The 23,972-nt window shown below is 42.1% G+C and overlaps 2 protein-coding genes across 6 annotated transcripts in view; both read left to right on the top strand.

Moving 5' to 3' along the window:
- The window catches only part of LOC124261861 (hepatoma-derived growth factor-related protein 2-like), a 56,411-nt gene extending 55,098 nt beyond the window's left edge, over positions 1 to 1,313 (top strand). For both annotated transcript variants that reach the window (XM_046696230.1, XM_046696231.1), the window contains exon 20: positions 78 to 1,313. In XM_046696230.1, the coding sequence (XP_046552186.1) occupies positions 78 to 227 (150 nt within the window). In that variant the 3' untranslated portion in view covers positions 228 to 1,313. The remainder of the gene's footprint in view (positions 1 to 77) is intronic.
- Positions 1,314 to 19,532: 18,219 nt separating this feature from the next.
- Positions 19,533 to 23,917, top strand: LOC124261880 (protein ALP1-like). 4 transcript variants are annotated; one of them, XM_046696248.1, is made up of 4 exons: positions 19,533 to 19,591; positions 22,214 to 22,437; positions 22,976 to 23,036; positions 23,681 to 23,917. In XM_046696248.1, exons 1-4 carry the CDS (start codon positions 19,589 to 19,591, stop codon positions 23,696 to 23,698), a joined length of 306 nt encoding a protein of 101 aa, XP_046552204.1. In that variant the 5' UTR covers positions 19,533 to 19,588; the 3' UTR covers positions 23,699 to 23,917. The 4 variants fall into 4 exon arrangements, 1 of the variants encoding a protein (XP_046552204.1); XR_006894451.1 differs by lacking the exons at positions 19,533 to 19,591; positions 22,976 to 23,036 and having other exon boundaries at positions 22,100 to 22,437; XR_006894452.1 differs by lacking the exons at positions 19,533 to 19,591; positions 22,976 to 23,036; positions 23,681 to 23,917 and adding an exon at positions 22,685 to 22,728 and having other exon boundaries at positions 22,100 to 22,437.
- Positions 23,918 to 23,972: the final 55 nt, after the last annotated feature.

A 23,972-nucleotide genomic window follows, 5' to 3' on the forward strand; every position in this document is an offset into this window, starting at 1 on the left:
TGTTTTATCCGAAATTTGCTTCCAAAGAACCCTAACTAAATTCCTGTGAAATACCCCTTTGTTTGCATCTGCTGCAGGATCGACGTGACCTGAATGCTCGCATCCAAGAGATCATTATGGGAACACAGGAGAAGAAGGGACCAGCGTCGTTGCCTGACGAAGACGGCGGTAGTGAGAGCGACCCAGTCATGGACGATGACGAACTCCATTCTCTGCTGGGGGTATGAAGTTGAGGAGGTTGTTGGTTGTGTGGATGTCTTTCAACTTCATTGTAGTCGCGTATGGAAATGATGTCTTCATTTATTTGGTGATAAGGCAAATAATTCTCTCTAACAGTCGCTGTTGGTTTAGAATATCACTGGTCTGGGCACAAACCCCTGATATTGGGAAACCAGAAAAGAGCAATGAGGAAATGTGACGAAAGAACTTCCAGGAGAATAGTTCCTGGTGACGGAGAAGAAAACCAATAATCCTTCAGCTCTAAATAATGGAGAAAACAAATGTCAGCGCGACGTCTACAATCAAACAGAAAATATTGGTGAACATGGATATTCAGAAAAGAAGTTCCCATCCAGGATGTGTAGTGATACGAAGGAAGTGATGAGGCAGGGGATTGTGGGTAGTCTTCACTGACCTTGACATGACCCTTCTTGCGAGTGAGGAATTCGTGATTCTCATTTCAAGGTTTACAATGATGAACGGCAAGTAAACGAAACATTTCAACATTTCATTCATCCTGTAATTATCTGTATCTCTGCCGAACATATTAGTCGGATATCGTTAAGTTGTGCAGTGTCGAGCAGGATGATTCACTGGTTCAAGGACAACAGAATTCTTTGACACACAGCCTTGGCGCATCGATTCAAAGAAGTGAAATGTCGGGCTCATACACTGTCTGAAAGTGTGCCAATTTTCTGGAACCTGTTAAATGTTCAGCTTGAAGTTGTGAAGTGGAGTCATGCACGTTTATTATTTAGTGTCAAACTGTTGTGTAGACCATCTGTGGCATTAGGATGCAACATCTGTCATTCACTGCCGTTATGAATCAAACACGAACCTTTTCCATAAAATTTGTGCTTGTGACAAATGAGTGACTAGTTAAATCTGTGGAAGAATATCGGTACAAAATTTAGCAGTTGACTCAAAAGATTCTGGTGCAAAGACATTAACTTTGGATCAGTTCTGGGCTGACGTTTATATGAAGTTTCAGTGAGATATTGGACTGGGAATTATATGAAGTATTGATGTATCAACTTGAGGAATGGAGAGTGTGTGTCAGTGTTTTAAAGTACACAATAAATGTTCATCTTGTCCTGTGGTTTCATGTCTTCCCTGAGACTTTGAAACAAGCTGCCATTATTGACAGCAGTGTATTAAATAAGCCAAAAACCCAGCCAGACATCAGGGCTGGTATCTTCAAAATGTTACCAGCCTTAAATGGATTTAACCAGACCAGACACCAAGATATGGCAAATTTACTCAAGATGTATGGAATATATAAAATATTTACCGGACCATCGGGCTGGCTAGCTGTACTAGACCATTGGTCAGAAATCTAGCCAGTCACGGACGGGCTTATTTCATACACTGTTGACAGTGTAAAACATTGGTAGGAAAGTTGTCAGTGATTCTAGAGATATGTTTAATGTGTATTATTATCATTGTGTTACTGAATACAGTGTTGGTAACATCATGAGGTTTCAGTAGCCCCTGGTGGCCCTCAGTGATGGGCCGTTGACTCTCAGGTCTCCAAAATTGTAAAACCTGTATCTAAGGCAACATGTAATATGTTGTATATCAAAAGGTCAGACATATTGGTCATTTATATGCTCAGCTGCCAACTGTCGCATTTGTCACACATTTTCTTCCAAATTATACAAAAAACTGTGATTCCTTCTAAATTTATTTGAATAATATGCCGTCTTGGAAATGTTTTATCCTTATAAGTAATGGTAAATAACTGAGTGGTGATACAGCCTTCTGATGACAGCCATCGGTCATCATGACAAAGGCTTCCTATCTCCATATTGTTACAATCTGTGAAACCAGTTAATGGCGTCCCTGCCATGATATTGCTGGAATATTGTTAAAAACGTAAAACCGAAGTAATTTTGCAACTTGGTGTATTGTCTAACAAAACTTGAACAGGTATCGTGGAATTGTTAGGTTCTCAATCCCCCAATTTCTTACAGATGGATTTTCTATACTAGGATGCCAAATGTTGTGTATTTTCTCAAAAAGAAATATTTCTTTTATGCTCAGTAATCAAAATTCTACTAATCAAGAATGTGTCATTATTAAGAATAAATAGTCACATTCAGTATATACCTTGCCTTTTAAATTAAAACGAGAATTAAAGGGGCTTGTCAATATGTTTAAGTGTGTTTTGTAATGTATGTAGTTTTGTGAGACGTAGTGTTATATACGAATGTTCTGTACAAGAGTGACAGCCAGTGTTGTATATAGCAGATGTCACATCTCATGATTGGTGTAGATTTCTAACTTGCCTGTTTTAGTTCTGTATATGGATAGATAGTTCAAGGGCCCATGCTGAAGTTGATTTGGGTCTGATGTTGTGTGTGGGTGCGTGTGTGTCTATATGTATGTATGTACGCATGTGTGTATGTGTGTGTGCATGTGTGTGTCTGTATGTGCGTGTATGTGTATTTGACATATCAATGTGTACAGATGGTGACTTGTCAGGAGAAGGTGATATGGAAACTTTTTAATGAATTAAGGATAACAATATATGGATGAATAAGTTTATAACAGCAGGAGCAATTGTGTTGGTTCTAACGCCGTTATCAAACACATTTTCCGTTATCCCTTGCCGCGCTCACTGTAAAAAAGAAGCTGTTCATCCATGAATTGTTATCCTTCCTTACTGCTCCAACTTCTATTAAAAAAAGTATTTTTGTGAAATCTAGACTTGTGTGATGGAAACTTAAATAATGGAAATAGTTGCGATTTCAAATACAGTCGAACAGTGATGTGGCAAAAGAGGGGTAGCCTAATGGCTAAAGCGTTCGCTCGTCAAGCTGGAGACCTGGGTTCGATTCCCCACATGGGTACAACTGCCATTTTCTTTTATACCCCGGCGTGATATTGCTTGATTATTTCTAAAGCCATTCTCACTCACTCACTCTCACTGACTAACCATTGTGGTAATGACAACTGTTTTGTCTTCAAACTTAATGGTGATAAACATGAATTTAATAAAGAAGCACATTTACGAAATACAAGGCAAGAATATATCATTCGTGTTTATTTCCCTGTTAAAATGAAGTGTTTTGAAACACTAAGCCCGACCCTGTTATTGGGGTCAATTTTAGCATTAGAAGAAATACATCCTGCAATTGCAACCTCATATAACAACTTCCACTAGTGCATGTCAATGTTTTGCTGTTGGAGAACACAGAATTCAGCTGGAAATCAAAATGAAGAGGGACTAGCAGGGAACAGTGTGTGCCAGGACAGTGAATGACTTACTGTTCACGTCATGAATGTTTGTGATCATAAATGGTCTTTAATTTTGGTAATATTGGTGTTCTAAATCATGAATACCGAAACTCAAGCATTCTGTATAATGTTATATTGAGTAGCAGGTGCAACCTGTTTGTCTGGTGCAACATGGTTAAGACCTAAGGTTGCACCAGGTGCATGCAGGTTTCAAGTCCTGAAGCCCTGCTGTTAGGTCCTGTTGATGTGCAAATGTGAACTCCTTGTTGGGACATAGCTGACCAAACTGTCATAGACTCTGTTCTTGCCTCCCTTTATCGTGCAAGGATTCCTTGACCAAGTCAGAATGGTGATTGTAATGCTTGGTGAGAACCAGAACCAAGTCAGAATAGTGATTGTAATGCTTGATGAGAGCCAGAACCAAGTCAGAATGGTGATTGTAATGCTTGATGAGAGCCCTTACCAAGTCAGAATGGTGATTGTAATGCTTGATGAGAGCCCTTACCAAGTCAGAATGGTGATTGTAATGCTTGATGAGAGCCCTTACCAAGTCAGAATGGTGATTGTAATGCTTGATGAGAGCCCTTACCAAGTCAGAATGGTGACTGTAATGCTTGATGAGAGCCCGAACCAAGTCAGAATGGTGATTGTAATGCTTGGTGAGAGCCAGAACCAAGTCAGACTGGTGATTGAAATGCTTGATGAGAGCCCTTACCAAGTCAGAATGGTGATTGTAATGCTTGATGAGAGCCCTTACCAAGTCAGAATGGTGATTGTAATGCTTGATGATAGCCAGAACCAAGTCAGAATGGTGACTGTAATGCTTGATGATAGCCAGAACCAAGTCAGAATGGTGACTGTAATGCTTGATGATAGCCAGAACCAAGTCAGAATGGTGATTGTAATGCTTGATGAGAGCCCGAACCAAGTCAGAATGGTGATTGTAATGCTTGATGAGAGCCCGAACCAAGTCAGAATGGTGATTGTAATGCTTGATGAGAGCCCTTACCAAGTCAGAATGGTGATTGTAATGCTTGGTGAGAACAAGAACCAAGTCAGAATGGTGATTGTAATGCTTGATGAGCGCCCGAACCAAGTCAGAATGGTGATTGTAATGCTTGATGAGAGCCCGTACCAAGTCGGAGTGGTGATTGTAATGCTTGATGAGAGCCAGAAGCAAGTCAGAATGGTGATTGTATTGCTTGATGAGAGCCAGAACCAAGTCAGAATGGTGATTGTAATGCTTGATGAGAGCCAGAACCACTGACAATGCATCACTTCCACCTCCACAAATGAAGATCCAGGTTAGACTTGATTTTCATCATCCCATGCTTGTCGTAACAGCCGGCCAAAGGATTGGGTGTTCAGGCTCCCTGACTTGGTTGACACATGCCATCCAGCATCGTATTGCTGTCCCTTAGATGATCATGGTGTCTGTCACAGAATAGTCTGGTCCAGAGTGAATAATTTACAGATCACCATTATAGCCAAAATATTGCTGAGCATTTAACACAGGGACATTTCTCGGCCATATACTTTCATGATTGTTATGGCCTTGAACATTGCTGTGTAGGTTGAGCCACGTTCACCTGGGAAAGTCACTGGAATTTACAATCTGTACTATTGAATGAAAGTGAGATGTCATGAAATGGACTATCTATATGTATGTCATTGATATTGTAGTCTTGTATTATAGAGGACGTGCCTCTTGAGAATGTCCATTTTGATCCGTCAGCCAAGTTGCACCCACTCGGACCACATTTCAGAGTTTATTGTATTTATTGTAGTTCGAATGTGTTCCTGCAAGGGGATATAACTCTTCAAGGGAGACAACTGTTACTTTGTCCTCTTGTGTGCTTCATCTATTGTAACATATTGAGTGCTTGAAGCGTTGTCGAAAAGTTCGTTGTCGACAGTAAAATCATGAAATAATAAACTTGCATCATTTGAATGTAGATTGTTTGTTTGTTTGTTTAACCCTATGCTCAACTGCTATGAAACTGGAATATTTCTGTCTGTAAATAATCGAGTCTGGACCAGACAATCCAGTGATCAACAGCATGCGCATTGATATACGGAACTGGGAACCGATGACATGTGTCAACCAAGTCAGCAAGCCTGACCACCCCATCCTGTTACTTGCCGCTTACTACAAGCATGGGTTACTGAAGACCAATTCTCACCCAGATCTTCACGGGTTTAGAACGTCTTGAGCATTCATCTGCACAATTGGGATAGGGTGACGTGTCAACCAAGTCAATGAGCCTGACCACTACATCCTTTTACATCAAGCATGGGTTACTGAAGACCAATTCTAACCCAGATCTTCACGGGTTTAGAACGTCTTGAGCATTCATCTGCACAATTGGGGATAGGATGACGTGTCAACCAAGTCAATGAGCCTGACCACTGCATCCTTTTAAATCAAGCATGGGTTACTGAAGACCAATTCTAACCCAGATCTTCACGGGTTTAGAACGTCTTGAGCATTCATCTGCACAATTGGGATAGGATGACCTGTCAACCAAGTCAATGACCTGACCACCAGATCCTTTTACAACAAGCATGGGTTGCTGAAGACAGTTCTAACTTGAAGTTGTGGTGTTGTAATTTGGTGGTTGTGCATCAACGGAGCTCATGTGTAGAATTAGTTCCTGAAACACTTGTTTGTCCTGGAACACGTGGTTCTCCTGAAACACTTGGTTGTTCTGGAACACGTGGTTGTCCTGGAACACGTGGTTGTCCTGGAACACGTGGTTGTCCTGGAACACTTGGTTGTACTGAAACACGTGGTTGTCCTGGAACACTTGTTTGTCCTGGAACACGTGGTTGTAATAAAACACTTGGTTGTCCTTGAACACTTGGTTGTTCTGGAACACGTGGCCGTGCTGGAACACGTGGTTGTCCTGAAACACTTGGTTGTCCTGGAACACTTGGTTGTTCTGAAACACTTGGTTGTCTGGGAACATGTGGTTGTCTGGGAACACTTGGTTGTCCTGAAACACTAGGTTGCCCTGGAACAATTGGTTGTCCTGAAACACTTGGTTGTCCTGAAACACTTGGTTGTCTAGAAACACGTGGTTGTCTTGGAACACTTAGTGGCCCTTGTTGTCATGAAACACTTGGTTGTGCTGGAACACGTGATTGTCCTGGAACACGTGGCTGTCCTGGAGCTCTTGGTAGTTCTGGAACACATGGATGTCCTGGCACTCTTGGTTGTTCTGGACCACGTGGATGTCCTGGAACTCTTGGTTGTTCTGGACCACGTGGATGTCCTGGAACTCTTGGTTGTTCTGGACCACGTGGCTGTCCTGGAACTCTTGGTTGTTCTGGACCACGTGGATGTCCTGGAACTCTTGGTTGTTCTGGACCACGTGGATGTCCTGGAACTCTTGGTTGTTCTGGACCACGTGGCTGTCCTGGAACTCTTGGTTGTTCTGGACCACGTGGCTGTCCTGGAACTCTTGGTTGTTCTGGAACACGTGGCTGACCTGGAACTCTTGGCTGTGCTTGAAGGTGATTTTAATAAATCTGCTGGTCTGGCTTCGTGACCTGCTTGACAGCCTGTCAATTTTTCCAGATAACTGTTGTGTAGTCTGGGATTAACATGGTCATCCTCGAGAAGGATGGACGAACGACAACAGTATAGGCAACAATTCATCTGTGGTTTGGTTAAGACTCGAATATGATGGTGTGGAGAGTTAACTCTCAAGTAAAGAAAGAATTAGGATAGACCAGGTTAGCAGTTTATTGCGCCTACAACATGTACACAACCATAGATAAAAATCGTTTAAATTGCAATGATGCGCAACAAATGGAACTAATTCTGCATTAGAAATAGCAATCATTTTTTATTGAGCAGTCATGGAAAAAAGTTAATCGGCTCGTTAAAATATGACTTTCAATTCATAACCCAGAAACTCATGTTTGTCTGAAGATACCACACAGAGGGTCGGGTGGTCAGGAGTGAATCCCATCTTAACTGCTCATGTCCCCAGTGATTAGATTAGATTAATTACTTCCCAACTTCTAAAATGCCACTAAAAGAAGTTTTCCGCTTTCAGATGGCTTAGATGTTGCTGAGTGCTGCGTTAAACAACAGTGATTCGGTGATATTTGTTGTTAAATGTTTTTAAATCACACAACACAAGATAACAACAGGTAACTATAACCTTGCGTTGATGGTTTATATTCATATGCCTACAAAGAGTTTAGTATTTGCTAATAAGGCCACGTAAATAGATTAAAGTTATTCCAGGTATGGGGGCATTATGTACTCAGATAAGCAATGTCGAGGATTGGAATCTCATTCCATGTGTCTCGATTCACTCTTAACATCATTGTATATTTCGAATTAAAGATTACTAGGCGTATAGTACAGCCAATTTCCCACACATGTTGGAAGGTGAACTAAAGACTTTAGAAACTGAAAGCCTTCAGTGGCAGTTGTACATATGGAACTTGATTAAACAACCCTTGCTTGGTACATGTGAACAGAAAGGTGTCAGAACTTTCATACTTGTAGAAGGGTATGGTTATCTTGCATGATTATCTGACGGGAGATTGAATAATTGACTTCAGAAAAGCAACAAAATGTTACTTTTTGTAGGCACATATGTTAATTTGTATGCTCTGTACGTGACAAATGCCAATACTGTTGATTTTGTGGAAACAACAGTTAATTGAGTAGGTATTGTCTTGGCACGACACATGAGATGCCAGATCCAACTGCCTCTACAGGCCATTTGACATATCCCTGGATGTTTCGTATCAGTATCTTGTGTATCCACCACGATGACTCCACCCTTCTCTTCGTCAGACCAGTGAGTAATTTTGCACGTTTTCGAGGCAACTACCGCCACTCCCCATGCAATGCTGCCTCCAATCCACCCATATTCTGTATAGGAAGTGACCCTTGCCTGTAAACGATGGTCCAGAATGTCCCAGATGTGCAGGCAAAGGGAGAGTCTCAAAAGCATTATTCCGCAGGAACTCACCCACAGTATGAGTACGATGTGGGTTAGCATTTTCGTCCATGAATATGGGGCGTGTAGCTAAAGGATGGTTATCAAGAGGAGGCACAACAACTTGATCAAGAATGTCCATGATGTTGCGCTGGCCACAATCTTGATTGACACACGTCTGTTGGGCACCCAGAGTTGCTTCAAAGGGGTGCTCGTGGCGATGGGCTCACGCCTCACGTACCGCTGGAGTGGTGTTCCTGGGTTGGCCTTGTCTTGGTTGATCGTTGAGAGCGCCTGTTTCTGGATACGTCTACTGATGATAGAGTGGCAGTAACCAAGGTGGCCTTGAATGACATGCCTGCTGCATGCATACCCACAATCTGCCACCTCAGTCTCAATGAAAGTTTTCTCGTCGCCATGTCAACATGTATAGATGAAGCCGATGGCATATTCACAAGTTTTATACACTTTAGTTGCCAGGTAGAGGTACTGTTTTTCATGAATAGCATGATTCACATGCATCTGTATTTTGGCACACCCTTTCAAACCATAACCTTGCTTTTCATTACCTGATATTTTTCACTAAAAATGTCATTTTGCCTGTCTTACATGTTTCAAGGCCAATACCGAGTGTAACCATGTGACTGTATGACAGCCATCACTCTCTCCTCATACCCCCTGTCAGCCTCCTGATCCTCTGAAGGGGTAGTCTACGGCATCCCTCGTGTAAAGCAGCTTCCAATGAAGCCAGGTTCTGTACAGGAGGATCCCTTTGCTGCACACGACGACCAATCATGTCCCAGATATTCTACGAAGGGTTGAGTTCGGGTGTCATCAGTTGTGAGACATATATCAGCATCGATAGCTACATCACCTTCATAAACATACTACGGAATGCTTAAGTAAGTTCCATGTGAATAGATTGTGCAACATCACATCACGTCTTTGTAAGACACAGAAATAATGTCTGCGATAATTAAATCTTTCAGCGGCTCTCAAGTAAAGACTTGTCAAAGGTGAATGTTTCCAGAGGCACTTAGACTGGGCAGCTTCACACTGTACAGACACAATGGAAGCGAAATTACATTGAAAGGTTCAGTGACACTTTGATGGTGTAACTTCACATAGGTATCGTCTTCTCCAACGACAACCACGGTCCAGCCATTCATAGCGCAGATAGGGGAAGATGACAATAGTCACACAGCCCTCCTTCCAACTGGTCTTCACGGCGTCACGTGGACCTGGCCTCCAGGTCTGACTGCTGGCGAGGGCGGAACCATTTGTCCAGTAATAGGAGCCATTTTGAAAAAACATCTGTCAGACCAAGCCACAATTCAACTGCAAAGAAAACACACCGTATATGTTTATTTTTGGTTTTATTGCGGCTATTTTATTAACGTATTTTGTTGTTTGCATTTCGCAATAATGCAGCTGTTTTAAGGTGACTGTATTTAATGTAGTCTGAACCAGATAATCTAGTGATTGACAGCATGAGTATAGATCTTCAAAACGAGAGTATGATGATATTATGAACCAGGACCCGTTTCACAAAGCTCTCGTAAGCCTAAGATGTAACTTTTCTCGTAGCATTCGTACTTCCTATGTTACAGTATAGGAGGCAGGAATGCTACGAGGAAAGTAACGACATCGTAGGCTCACGAGAGCTTTGGGAAACTGGCCCCGGGTCACTAAGCCTGCCGTTAGACATTAAACATCATTAAAAAAATATTCTATTTCAAAACATATTTGGTGTGATAATATGCAGCAACCCAGTCGTATCACTGATTGCACATGGAACCCATAAAGGCTAAAGTCAGATGTCCCCGTAACACCGAGAAGCTTTGGGATGTACAATATATTAATAGTTGTTACACCTTTTTATTGAAGGTCACCTACTTTGCTTTAACCGTAAATGTTACCTATTGATTTATCTGACAAACAAAAGACCTTCAAACCAGTAACAGCTACACCCTCTAATGAAATCCATGATGACTGCTTCCATGTGTGTATCTCACTGTTCTGCTCATCACGCAACGGATATAAGGATTCCTTTGACATTTAAATGTCGCCTCCTAGAAAAACATAATATCTTAAACCAGTGTGAAAGGACATATGGGACGTAAAACAAACTAATTCATCGTTTTATGAACCTCTGCGGTATTGGTCTTCAGCGTCCTATATACTGGCCACATACAAAAACTGTGCACACAGAAAATATAGAGATAGGCAGACAGCGTCTATGCATAAATAAAGGTGTGAACATAGCAAGTATTGGAGATAATCAAACGCTCATGCAGGTGCCAGGCGAAGTGACGTCATTGATGGTGGCCTATGGACTTGCAGCTGCACACATGTGAAACTCAGAAATTGATTTCACTGTCGAAAGCTTGATCTCTTGTCATTCAAACGTTCACAAATTCACATGAAAAGTCACATGCACACCATGCCAAGATTAACATGTACTCAACGTAATGAAGCCATTGGAATGCTTCGAGCAGGCATGAGCCAACAACAGGTGGCAGCACATTTCCAGTGTGATCGTAACACGATATCTGCATTGGTCAGGCGTTAGGGAAACAGTAATGACGTCGCCGACCACCCACGTTCTGGGCGTCCCCGAGTAACGACGCCAAGAAAGGACAGATGGATTCAGACTGCAGTGACCACGCCCGAAACTATTCCCCAGGCCTTCATTTGGAAAATGTGGACTTTGTGACTTCAACGTGTGACCCCCGACTCATTTTTGAACTTCTGACGTCATCGTTACGGATATTGTTCATGTTCTTTTGACATGTTGTTGAGGGCCGATACTTCACCTTATAAAGTGTCTACATCATGTCGTCTTTTCTGTGTTGTATTCCAGTTCTGAAGGAATTTCCTGTGTGCACAGTTTCTTTATGTGGCTAGTATATTTGTCACATGAAGGGACTAACTTTGTGGATGCATGTCATGGTATCCCAATTGTGCAGATAGATGCTCAATTTGGTTTGAGATGTTCAATGGAGGTGATACCTCACCAAATCAGAATCAGTAGTTTATCCCAATTGTGCAGATGGATGCTCAAGACGTTCAATGGAGGTGATACCTCACCAAATCAGAATCAGTAGTTTATCCCAATTGTACAGATGGATACTCAAGACATTGAATGGAGGCGATACCTCACCAATCAGAATCAGTAGTTTATGACATTCGTCCGGTAATTAAAACTGACTCAATATTGAATGCTGTTTTTCAACATGACCATTTTACGAAAGTCTAATGCTGCCAGCAAACAAAGAAAAAATCATCAAAATTCCTCGTTGCTTTATTGTTTTGTCGGGCCATTTTCTCGTTATTTCAATCATTTCCTGATAGCTGCAACTGTTTTCAAATATTTTCTTTTCATTTCGAGCCTATTTACATTGCTTTAATTAATTTCTCAACGTGGACTTGGTAATAACAATATTTACATGGTACCTTAGGATCAGGCATGAACAGACTCTCTAGTACCAATATTTGCCACAGATGAACCCTCAGACTCGCAAACACGAACTGCTTGGTGCCAGTTTCTCCTTTTCTGATGCTTCTTGACATACATCACTGTCTCTCCAACCTGTACACGCTGGTAATCTCTGGGCATCCCTGGAAACAGTGGAGATGTATTGCAGTATTACACATATTTCCACACATACATCACTGTCTCTCCAACCTGTACACGCTGGTAATCTCTGGGCATCCCTGGAAACAGTGGAGATGTATTGCAGTATTACACATATTTCCACACATACATAACTGTCTCTCCAACCTGTACACGTTGCTAATCTACAGGCATCCCTGGCAACAGTGGAGATGTATTGCAGTATTACACATATTTCCACACATACATAACTCTCTCTCCAACCTGTACACGTTGGTAATCTACAGGCATCCCAGGCAACAGTGGAGATGTATTGCAGTATTACACATATTTCCACACATACATCACTCTCTCTCCAACCTGTACACGTTGGTAATCTACAGGCATCCCTGGCAACAGTGGAGTTGTATTGCAGTATTACACATATTTCCACACATACATAACTGTCTCTCCAACCTGTACACGTTGGTAATCTACAGGCATCCCAGGCAACAGTGTAGATGTATTGCAGTATTACACATATTTCCACACATACATAACTGTCTCTCCAACCTGTACACGTTGGTAATCTACAGGCATCCCTGGCAACAGTGTAGATGTATTGCAGTATTACACATATTTCCACACATACATCACTGTCTCTCCAACCTGTACACGTTGGTAATCTATAGGCATCCTTGGAAACAGTGTAGTTGTATTGCAGTATTACACATATTTCCACACATACATCACTGTCTCTCCAACCTGTACAGGTTGGTAATCTATAGGTATCCCTGGCAACAGTGGAGATGTATTGCAGTATTACACATATTTCCACACATACATCACTGTCTCTCCAACCTGTACACGTTGGTAATCTATAGGCATCCTTGGAAACAGTGGAGATGTATTGCAGTATTACACATATTTCCACACATACATCACTGTCTCTCCAACCTGTACACGTTGGTAATCTATAGGCATCCCTGGCAACAGTGGAGATGTATTGCAGTATTACACATATTTCCACACATACATCACTGTCTCTCCAACCTGTACACGTTGGTAATCTATAGGCATCCCTGGCAACAGTGGAGATGTATTGCAGTATTACACATATTTCCACACATACATCACTGTCTCTCCAACCTGTACACGTTGGTAATCTATAGGCATCCCTGGAAACAGTGGAGATGTATTGCAGTATTACACATATTTCCACACATACATCACTGTCTCTCCAACCTGTACACGTTGGTAATCTATAGGCATCCCTGGAAACAGTGGAGATGTATTGCAGTATTACACATATTTCCACACATACATCACTGTCTCTCCAACCTGTACACGTTGGTAATCTATAGGCATCCCTGGCAACAGTGGAGATGTATTGCAGTATTACCTATATTACCTATTTTGTCCATGTGGAATTGGGGGTGTTGAAACTTACCTGCTTCTTAGCGGAAGTAGGAGAATTTACGTCTCAAGGTTTGACCCATGTAGTTAATTTATTCAATTTTCCGGTAAACAACGACACAAAATGTATGTGTTTAACCGGGCATCTCACATGGGACATAGTATGTATAGTAGATTTAATTAAACGCGTGACGGGCAAAGATATTTTCCTTCGAGGGTATCTTACCTCTTTGTCCATACAAACAACACAAAGATGCTGAATCCATCTCTCAGGACAGCACGATTTATCAAGCTGTGTCAGCTGTTTGCAGGCGATATCAGAGCAGCTGGAGAACACCAAAGAAAAGGATGAGAACAGGATCTCACCCCACACAATGCTGGTGATGTAGACCACGATCATGTTCACACAGAAAGAATACTTCTTCCCACCAAGGTCCAAGACAAAATGGAGTTGGGTCTGGATAATGACAATACACCGAGTATAGCAAGCTGATGAATCATAGATATCGCGTTTTACACTGTTGACTGGCTTTCATGAAAATACACAGCGACAGATATATTTGCACATACTGTCTGTCATAAAAATGCACGGCGATATATATTTCCATGTCAACCGCAACGTCTTGTTGTGAGGAGGCATAACAAAAAAGACCATATTTTGGTAAAACTGATCAGACAATTAATATTGAATGCCCCTTGTCAAACTAACTACTAAGACACGCGCGATGCTGCACGAAAGGTATCATCAAGTGTATATAGTTGTAATGTCAATGTTACTGTGACATCCAAACGATCCTCAGCACAGCCAGGTGTCATGGTGGTCACAGCAGATGTTGAAGACAACACCCAAATGGGAAGGGAAGCTTTATCTTATTGAACTGTTTACAGGGTATATATACTCTCCCAAAAAAGAAACGCATTGTGAAAATAGCAATTTCATGAAGCTATGAATTAAAATGTGATTCGTTTTACAAAAGGTTTTGCTCTGTTTATGAGTCCTATGGTGTTTATGTTTTGAAACATCACAACAAAACGCACCATCCGTAAAATACCCGTATTGAACAGCATGATTTTCAATTTCGGCGTGTAGTGTCACAGAATACACAATTCACATGCAATGCACGTGAAAGTTTGGGATCAGATAGTCTCAATGATGGGTAAAAAAGGTTGATCCCTGTCTGTCGATTATTCACCGCAAAATGACACGTCTAAGTGAAGCCAACCGTCATATCGCCATAGGTTTGCTTGAAGCTGGCCAGTCTCAACGTGCAGTTGGCCGACGCATGAATGTTCACCAAAGAACCATTTCACGGCTCTGGGAGAGATATCGCCGACAGAATGCGGTAGCAGATGCCCCTCGTAGTGGGCGACCTCGAGCAACCACTGCGGCGCAGGACTTCTACGTCCGGGTACATCACCTGCGTCATCGAACAGCTACGGCGACCAGTACCTCTCGACAAATACCCGGATTGAGGAGGCTTTCTGCACAGACCGTCAGGAACAGGTTGAGAGAGGCTGGTTTACGAGCCAGAAGACCTTATTTTGGTCCTGTGCTTCGACAACAACATCGTCGACATCGAGTTCAATGGTGCACCAACGTTCAGGCCTGGAACCTACCGAATTGGCGTAGAATCTGGTTCAGTGATGAATCACGATATCTATTGGAACGACGCGATGGAAGTATGCGGGTGTACAGACGTCGACGTGAACGTTTCGCCGACGCTTGCCTTCCCCAGGTGAACAGATTCGGCCGGGAAAGTGTTATGATGTGGGAAGAGATCACCTGTCGTAGGAGAAGTGATTTTGGTGATGATCAAGGGCAACCTTACAGCTCAATGGTACTGTGACGAAATCCTACGCCCACATCTCCTTCCAATCATTAATCGCTAGGGGGAGTAGTTTCAACAGGACAATGCCAGGCCCCACACAGCACGTCACACTAGAGACTTCCTTCAGAACCACAACATCAATGTGCTCCCCTGGCCCTCAAGATCACCGAACTTAAACCCGATCGAACATCTGTGGGATGCCCTGTACAGACGGGTGTGACGCCGTAACCCTCAGCCCCAGACACTTCAGCAACTCGCACAGGCACTACAGGCAGAGTGGGCTGTGATTGGGCAACACGAGATTTTGAGACTTATTCGTTCAATACCGAGGCAATGCCGTGCAGTTCTGGATGCCCACGGTGGTCACACGAGGTATTGACTTCAGCGCCACCACACGTCTCCATGTGACACTCAAACTGACTTTCCCCGAGTTGGTGTCAAAGACGGATAAGACTGCATTCCCAGTATGCAATTTCGCTATATTTCATTGACTCAAAGCCTACAAGATGTTTCAAAATAAACATAAAAATACAGTTGAAATTCCTATATGCGTTTCTTTTTTGGGAGAGTATATGTTAACAGACATTTATTTGGGTTTATACTGTGATATTTGGCTGCAACTGATCAAGCAGTACATGTGATATTTCATTTAATCTTGGCAGATTAAACGATACATCTATGCGTTTCTTTCTGTTTCTGCCCCTCACTGGCCCCTCACTGGCTCATGCAGATGAAGGGGTTTGGGTGAAGACAGTTAAAATATAGCGATACATGTTGCTACAGCCATGAATGGTTTCTACACCCATTAACGGGTCCATATTTCGGTTTAAAATATGTCAGCCTTATTCGAAACGAAAATTGAATTACTAATTTCAGGTGTCTGTTGATGACAATTTGGTGTTCATTCTGAAGGTTCCTGAACCGGAAACAGTGAACGCTGTCACAGTGGGAGGAGACATTAAAGTCAGGAAACTTTATAACACTTATAACTGGTAATAGCAAGTACAACAGTTCGATTTGATGTTATTGTTGATTATTCCAAGGAGGTGGTGTAACTAAAGTAAACAGTATTACAACTGAGGAAGACATACAAATGTTTTACAAGCATTACAGAATTATGAAACAATGCCATGTCCTTATTTTAAACAATGGCTTGAAAATGGAATCATGATGTTTTTTGTGCCTTATGGTTGGATGGTCTCATGTGTGACTGAGCGACTGAGAGTTTAAAAAGGGCTACCCAGCCCTCACCACGAGGAGGTTGCTCTTCACGTCTGATTCATGGGGCTGTAAGCCAATTCACATTTTGACAGAAATATTTCTAACATTTTGAACAAACCCGTGGCCAAATTTGGTCGCCTTTTGTGAGCTGAGCACCTTTCTTTCGCGGGTCTCCACGGGGGAAGAGCAATTAGCATTATCCAGCACCCACCAGGAAGAGGTTTCTCTTCACGGTTGCGATGGTTTTCTTGAGGGCATCTGCCTATTCGACGTTGAGAGTTTACACCACCATATATCACCATAACTGAGTGAGCGGACATGGTTTTATGCCGTTTTGGCAATATTCCATCAATATCACGGCGGGGGACATCAGAAAAAGGCTTCACACATTGAACCAAAATCCCAAGTGTGAAATCGAACTCAGGTCTTCAGCGTGACGAGCGGACGCTTTAACCGCTAAGCTCCCCCCTCCTCTCTCCCCTCCCCGGAAATGAAATATCATGAACAAATATAAAAAAAGAAAACATTTAAATGCTTATCACAACCTAGGCGTTTGTGTGTTGCACAATATATGGTTTCATATTTTAATTTGCGCAGAGGCGAATACTGCTTATGGAGTATATTCAGTTTATATTCTAGGCACATAAAGAAACTGTGCATACAAATATTTAAATTCTAAATTTATCAAACCTGTGTAGACACATAAGGATTGAAACTCAGAGATTAGTGACATGTATCCAACATGCATGCACGTGCCACGTTCCGTGACGGCAGCGGGTTCGTCCTTGAGACGTGCAATACGTTGTTGCACGTGCATACCGGGAAAGAGAAACAGAGCAAATGAATGCCACACAATACTACTGTCACTTTGGAAAGCTCAACCCCTGCCCTTGCGATCGTATAAAAAATTAAACGGCTATTGAAACGCATAGCATGCCAAGGCTCACGTCTGCACAACGTCATGAGGCCATTGGGATGGTCCGTGGGGGAATGTCTCAACGACAAGTGGCTGCACATTTCCACTGCCACCGGAACACCATTTCTGCAATGGTGAGACGCTACCAGAACACAAATGACGTCATCGATCAGCCACGTTCTCGACGTCAACGCCAAGACAGGACAGATGGATAAGGGTTACCCATGACGCCACAGGTTTCAGACTGCAGTGATGACTGCCCGAGCCATCCCAGGACTTCGCCGTATCCACCCCAACACAATTCGACTACGTTTACGTCATCACGGGATCAGACCACGACGTCCCGCCATACGGCCTATCCTGACACAACGTCATCGACAAGCTCGCCGAATGTGGTGCCGAAATCATGTCCGCAGACCCATGTTTTGGTGGAGAAATGTTGTTTTTTACAGATGAGTCCAGGTTTAACATTTCCCATAGTGGTGGACGTCAACGTGCTTATAGATGCGTGGGAGAGCGTTATGCACAGGCCTGTGTCTTGGAGAGGAATCGCTTTGGTGGTGGTTCCGTGATGATTTGGTGACGTCATTGTGATTGACTTTTCAATTGAAATTGTCCCGACTTGTAATGGTCTCATGATCCCTCCATTAAAGTGTATATGTACCTTTGACATTGTTATCGTACTTATCAACTGGGATAATATTTTAACAATGCACAGTTTCTTTATGTGGATAGTATATATGATTATTATATATGACAAAAGTGTGTTGAATTTGACACTGTGCCACTTTGTAAAGAATATATACAACATTCAAAGCATATAAATGCTTTTCTCCACACATATTTACATGTGGGATAATTGATTAACTTATAGATACTAAACTAAATAGATTAAGAAATCCATATGAGTGCCCATGACATACTATGTTCACGACACACGTGCCTAAATGTTGGTATTTCCCGAGCGAGAGCGAGTGATAGGCGTTGGTGGGTTGGACCACATTGTCCTTCATAGCTGTGACAGATTGTTGTTCAAGTTGCTTGGTAATTTGTCTTCGGTCATGTCGAGCTCTATCACGGACAATTCCTTTACAGGAGTTCAAAATCTTGTGCGCCGAGACAGCAACTTGTACATTGACAAAGTTTTTCCACTTGAGCAACTTGAGCAGATGGACTGATTGCTGTCTTCTCTCTTCATGCACATTCTATGAGGAGAGAACCGGATCGGAGCTTGGGGGCATTGGCAATCTTTCAGCAAATATCAGCGATAACTTTAGAGATTGCGAATGGACTCAGTTGCATGGCCTCGTCGTCACAAGCTTCAATCAGGCGATTTGTCCTTAGACAAATGATATGGCGTGAAATCACGCAACTCCAGACGAGCCATCATCATTAGACGCTCAGGTATTGAGAAATCTAAACAAGCCTCGTTGTGAACTATGGCACGTCTTCCTACAGGGTCTCAAGAGCAGAACTTTGGATAGGATATTGAAAAATGGAACTTAAAGTTGCATGTTTAAAAGTGCTTGCCCTATCTCACACGAAGGATTTCAGACCACTGCTTGCAGACTACTGTAGTGGTTCTGGCTCCAGTTCAAGACGTCTGAAGGCACAAAGACTTCTTTCAATAGGGACGATGGGGTGGCCTAGTGGTCATGCAGAACATGAACGCCTGTTTATACAAAATTGTGATATACGATATTGTTTTACGACTGTTGGCCGCCTGGGATGTAAGCCAGTATGCAATCTTGATCTGATCCGAGTATTAATTACTGCCTCCTGTACAAGTGTTCCAACAATGTCCCTGTGTGGGTCGACAGGTGTAGATTTCACATAATATACCCATGTAGGTAATCAAACCTTGATCTTCTATGTTCCAAGACATACAAACTGAGCCAGAGTTGTTCCGGATCATCCATGCGTCAAGAGCCTCTTACAGCTTATCGGGACTTACAACTGACAGAACACGCAATCCCAAGAAAAACAAAACATATACAGGTTCAATTTAAGACATGCAGTGTCCGATTGTTAACTAGACACCTAAATGTAAACTGTGCAGGAGAGTGTCACGTGACCAGTCGGGTGTGATAAGGCACCCATATTTCTGCCATACCGAAATTCCCGGTCTGCACTTGACTGACAAACATGGCGAGTGGTAGCAGTGAGGACGGTGGAGCCCTACGTCGAGATGGTGAGGGCGAATTATTTGTCTTTACATATTTCCGTAGAACTTTCAGGTTGGTTTATCTGGAGAAAGGAGACAGATCAAGGTGTACTCAACAACAAGTGCTACATGGACGTGTCACATCTGATCTACAGGACAATATGGTGGCACAGGGTGATACAAGTACTCCGATCACATAACAGTTTTTAACAGCAATTCGTTATCCAGACATATCCATTACTGGTTTGTTTCTCAATTTAAGGTTCAAGTAAACATTTTGTATGTGACGTTCTGTCAATGTATTCATTCATGGATACGTTTTGCGAATTATGCAGTGCAATTATATTATGTGGTTCTCTCCATTTGTCTCTCTCACTCCCTGTGTCTCCGTCACCAATGTGTCTCTCTCTCTCTCTCTCTCATGCAGACAGACAAACATACAGAACATCTCTGTCATGAAATTACATGATAATAATGAAAGATTGTTTTTAGATTTTAATAAAAGATTTTTCTAGTTAGTTCAAAGGAAAGAAATAGCACATTTCATGTTTGTATCTTTGCCAGTGTCTATTTGTGTTTGTGTGATTGTGTGTTTGTGTGTTACAGTGTGCATATCCATGTGTATGAGGAATACCTGAAGCAATGAAAAGAGTAATTGAACTTAAAACACTTTCGTTTGAAGAACAACAGAAACTTTAATTGCCTTTGACTACAGGGGTGGCATTCTATAAACGTCTTAAGTCGTTATAAAAAACCTCAAGTCTAGGTAAAATGACTTACGTTTTGGGGGAAAAACTTAAAGGTCAGATGCAACGTAAAACACAACTTTGCAGATTCCGATACCTTTCGGTATGGACTTACCGAAACAAAGCGTCAAAAATGCAAATTCAACTTATAAAGTTGAAAAATAACGCGATGAAAAAAACCGCGCGAAATCGGAGTTCAAACGTTTCACTAATTTTCCCCAGACTTTTCTGGGGAATACGGGTTTCAACAGCTGGGCTGCGCTCATAGCACGTGCGCAGTGAAATAGGTTCGCGCAACTTGGAAGCGGGCTGTCTGGTGAATACTCGGTGAAGGCTTTGGTGTGAGCCATTTTATAATGTTTTGTTGATATCTCACAGGCGCGAGCTTTTTTATATGTTATGACAGTAAATAAACTGTTTATATAATTTCATTTGTCTATTTCACCACATGTTCTTCTTACCGAGTCACTTTCTCAGTTAGATACTTAAAAGCAATGCCATTATTTAGCGTTGACACAATTTCTAACTGTGATATAGATATGTCGCTGTCACAGACAAAACTCAATGTCTTGTTTTATTGACACCTGTGTGTCTGCCTGCCTGTCTGCTAATGACAATATTCAATACACAACTGCGATCACTGACCACATGCAATTTGAACTTAACACCAATCAGGCTATACACCATAAACAAAACGCATTGATTTATGGCCCGAGTTTGGTCTCTGTCACATTATGTAATTACACAGACAGGCAGGTGTGATACTTGAACACATGACATGTTATGATGTCTGTTGATTGCAAAATGTTATACACAAAAAATGAGCATGTATTTACAAAACCCAACATCTCTCTATATACACACACAATGAGCTGTGAAGGCGGCATCTGCTAATGAACCAGCCATTACACTCGAGTGCACACCCACCCGCTCTGACTGGGTTCGGTATCCCGGCTGCTTCGTTTTGAGGGAGGTAAACCCAAGTACAAAATATTGCACTTTTGATCTGCGATTATACGCTTATAATTTTGTTTATTTGTTTTTTCATAATCAGCAATGCATATCATATGTCATGAAGAAGTGATAATTGTGTTTTAATTATGTTTGATTTTTTGGTTGCATGTGACCTTTAAGTTCTGTCTTAAGTCACTTTTTTTTCTTAGTCATATTCAATAAAAGTTTTAGACTTAAGTTTTTTGGCTTTTTTTATTTATTTCCTATGTCTGCATCCATGTAGGCTTAACTATAGGATTTCAACTTAAGTCTGTAATTAAAAGATGGCAGCCGCACAGCGCGTTTATTTGCAAACAGATTTAATGATATGCCTGACGAGGAACTTCTTGAGAGATACAGACTGAACCAACAAGGTATCAGATTTTTATTTCAACTTATTGGTGCACAAATACAGCCTTAAACTGGACGGAATCATGCTATTTACGCGACAACAAAACTTTTAGTCACTTTGAGGTTCCTGGCAACAGGCATGTTTTAATTATGTAACGGGGATGACCATGGGTTGAGCCAACCGGGCGTTTCACGTGCGATATACACTACTGTAGAAGCCTTGACCACACCTGCCATGGTGGCACGGTTTATACACTTTCCCAGTCCTGCCGAGTGTCAACGTAACAAGGTGGAGTTTCGCCGGACCGCCAACTTCCCGGGGGTGATCGACGTCATTGACAGCCCACACATACAGATACAGGCATCGACTGTACATGAGGATGTTTACGTCAATCGACATCACTACCACAGCATCAACACACAGGTACTTTCTTCAAGGATTCATATATTTGAGTGCTCAAAAAAAGTTCATTTCTCAAAGACACGCATGTAACCTCTTTTGGATGGTCGATTTGGGCGTAACAACTTTGTATACGTGCCGTGGTTTTGTATTTTTCAGGTAGTGTTCGATCCCTTTCATCGTATCATTGACATCGTGGCACGCTGGCCTGGGTCCACACACGGCTCGAGATTCTTGTCTCAGAGTGGCCTCTTCCGGTTGATGGAGGGTAACAACTTGCTAGCTGGGTGTCACCTCCTCGTCGACAGCGGTTATCCGTCCAGACGCTGGTTGCTTACTCCTTTCCTACGCCCACAACCAGGCTGTCAGACTAACTACAATCGGTAATAATTAACCCTAACATGTTGGTGTGATCTCGCTTGCTACTATATAAAAACTTGTATTCAGTATTCAAAACGTGGCAAGTAATCGGGTCGAAGCGGCGTACTCTCGTCAGACGAGGAATTGTCAGAGTCCATATGTCATCGTTTTGAACCGGGGTATTGGGAAGCCATGTCGTAAGGAATGTGGTTGGGCATTCCCTCTCCCCACCCACCATGGAGTCTCAACAGGGACGATCTTATATTGCAGCGGATCTCCAAGCTGCAAAGACCGGGGATAAGGGGGTGTTATACTCCAGCGAATTTGACATGAAATGCTGTAGCTGTCAACCAGATTAAAGGTCAGGATGGTTCGGCCCATGACAATCAATTGGAGACGTACAGAAATCGGAGGTCAGCATAACCAGATTGGCCCATGAGCCACCACCTTCTGTGCATGGGTCTGCAAGGCTAATTTGTTTGGGCAGAATATCAGATAACATTTTTAACATGACCAAAGTGTTATGTAATACCAAATTTTGTATAAACATTCCATGCACAGGGCACGGCGAGACCAGCCGATTGGGCCGAATTGGGCCTATTCTACCACCTGCCTAGGCAAAGTTAGGGTTGAAGTCGTTTGTTGGATTATTGAACACTATCATCCTCAACCACCAGACTCCCTTCCTCTGCCGACACAGGCAAACAGGTTGCCCAATTTGGTCGCCTCTTACAACCAGCAATGGGGTGCTGTGGACCTATTCGACCCCGGGTCCACACGGGGGCGAAGAGCCATTGGCGTTACCCAGCACCCACCACGAGGAGGTTGCTCTTCAAGGGTGCCTCCTAGTAAGAACATGTGTTTACCCAACAATTCAAGTCAAAGAAAATATTTTTTCCTTATTCTGTTTAGTTTTTTGAGTTTTTGTTAATCTGCTGTCATTAGCTCTGAAAACTGATCAAGTTAGATCCACCTTTAACAGATACACATAAATAAAAGGACCAAATTTACTTTTGTCAAGAAAAAACCCATTACTACTCCTACGTATTGATAAATGGACATAAAAAGACACACAATTTTATTTTATAGCAATGGATAAGTCACACATACCACCAAATCATAACTTTAATACTTGGTGCTTAATTAAGATTTTTGTGTATATTTTGTACCTTTAAAACAGAAATGTACTGATATTGACTAGTTGATACAGCTATTTTCTACTAATTTCCTGATTTTTGATTGAAGATACGTTTTCTGTAATTTCAGAACTTCAGTCTCAAGTAAAAACTTCTCTTTCTATGACTACTGAGGAAGTTGCTGAGGCTGATGCTGATTGTGATGCTGATAGTCATGCCGATGATGATGATGATGATGATGATGATGACTGTCCACCTGCGATGTAGGATAAGACATCTCACACCCTCTTGAACTGGATCTAACTCTCTGAAACACAGATGTAGTTTATCAATGTTGTATTCGTCAAAATATATATTTACTTTTAAATTCCTCTTTTCTGTTCTCTTTTATTATTTTATTCCTTCAAGGATTTCAAGAGGAA

Source organism: Haliotis rubra, unplaced genomic scaffold (genome assembly GCF_003918875.1).
Source record: "Haliotis rubra isolate DU_JTF1 unplaced genomic scaffold, ASM391887v1 Scf813, whole genome shotgun sequence".
NCBI classification, from domain to species: domain Eukaryota; kingdom Metazoa; phylum Mollusca; class Gastropoda; order Lepetellida; family Haliotidae; genus Haliotis; species Haliotis rubra.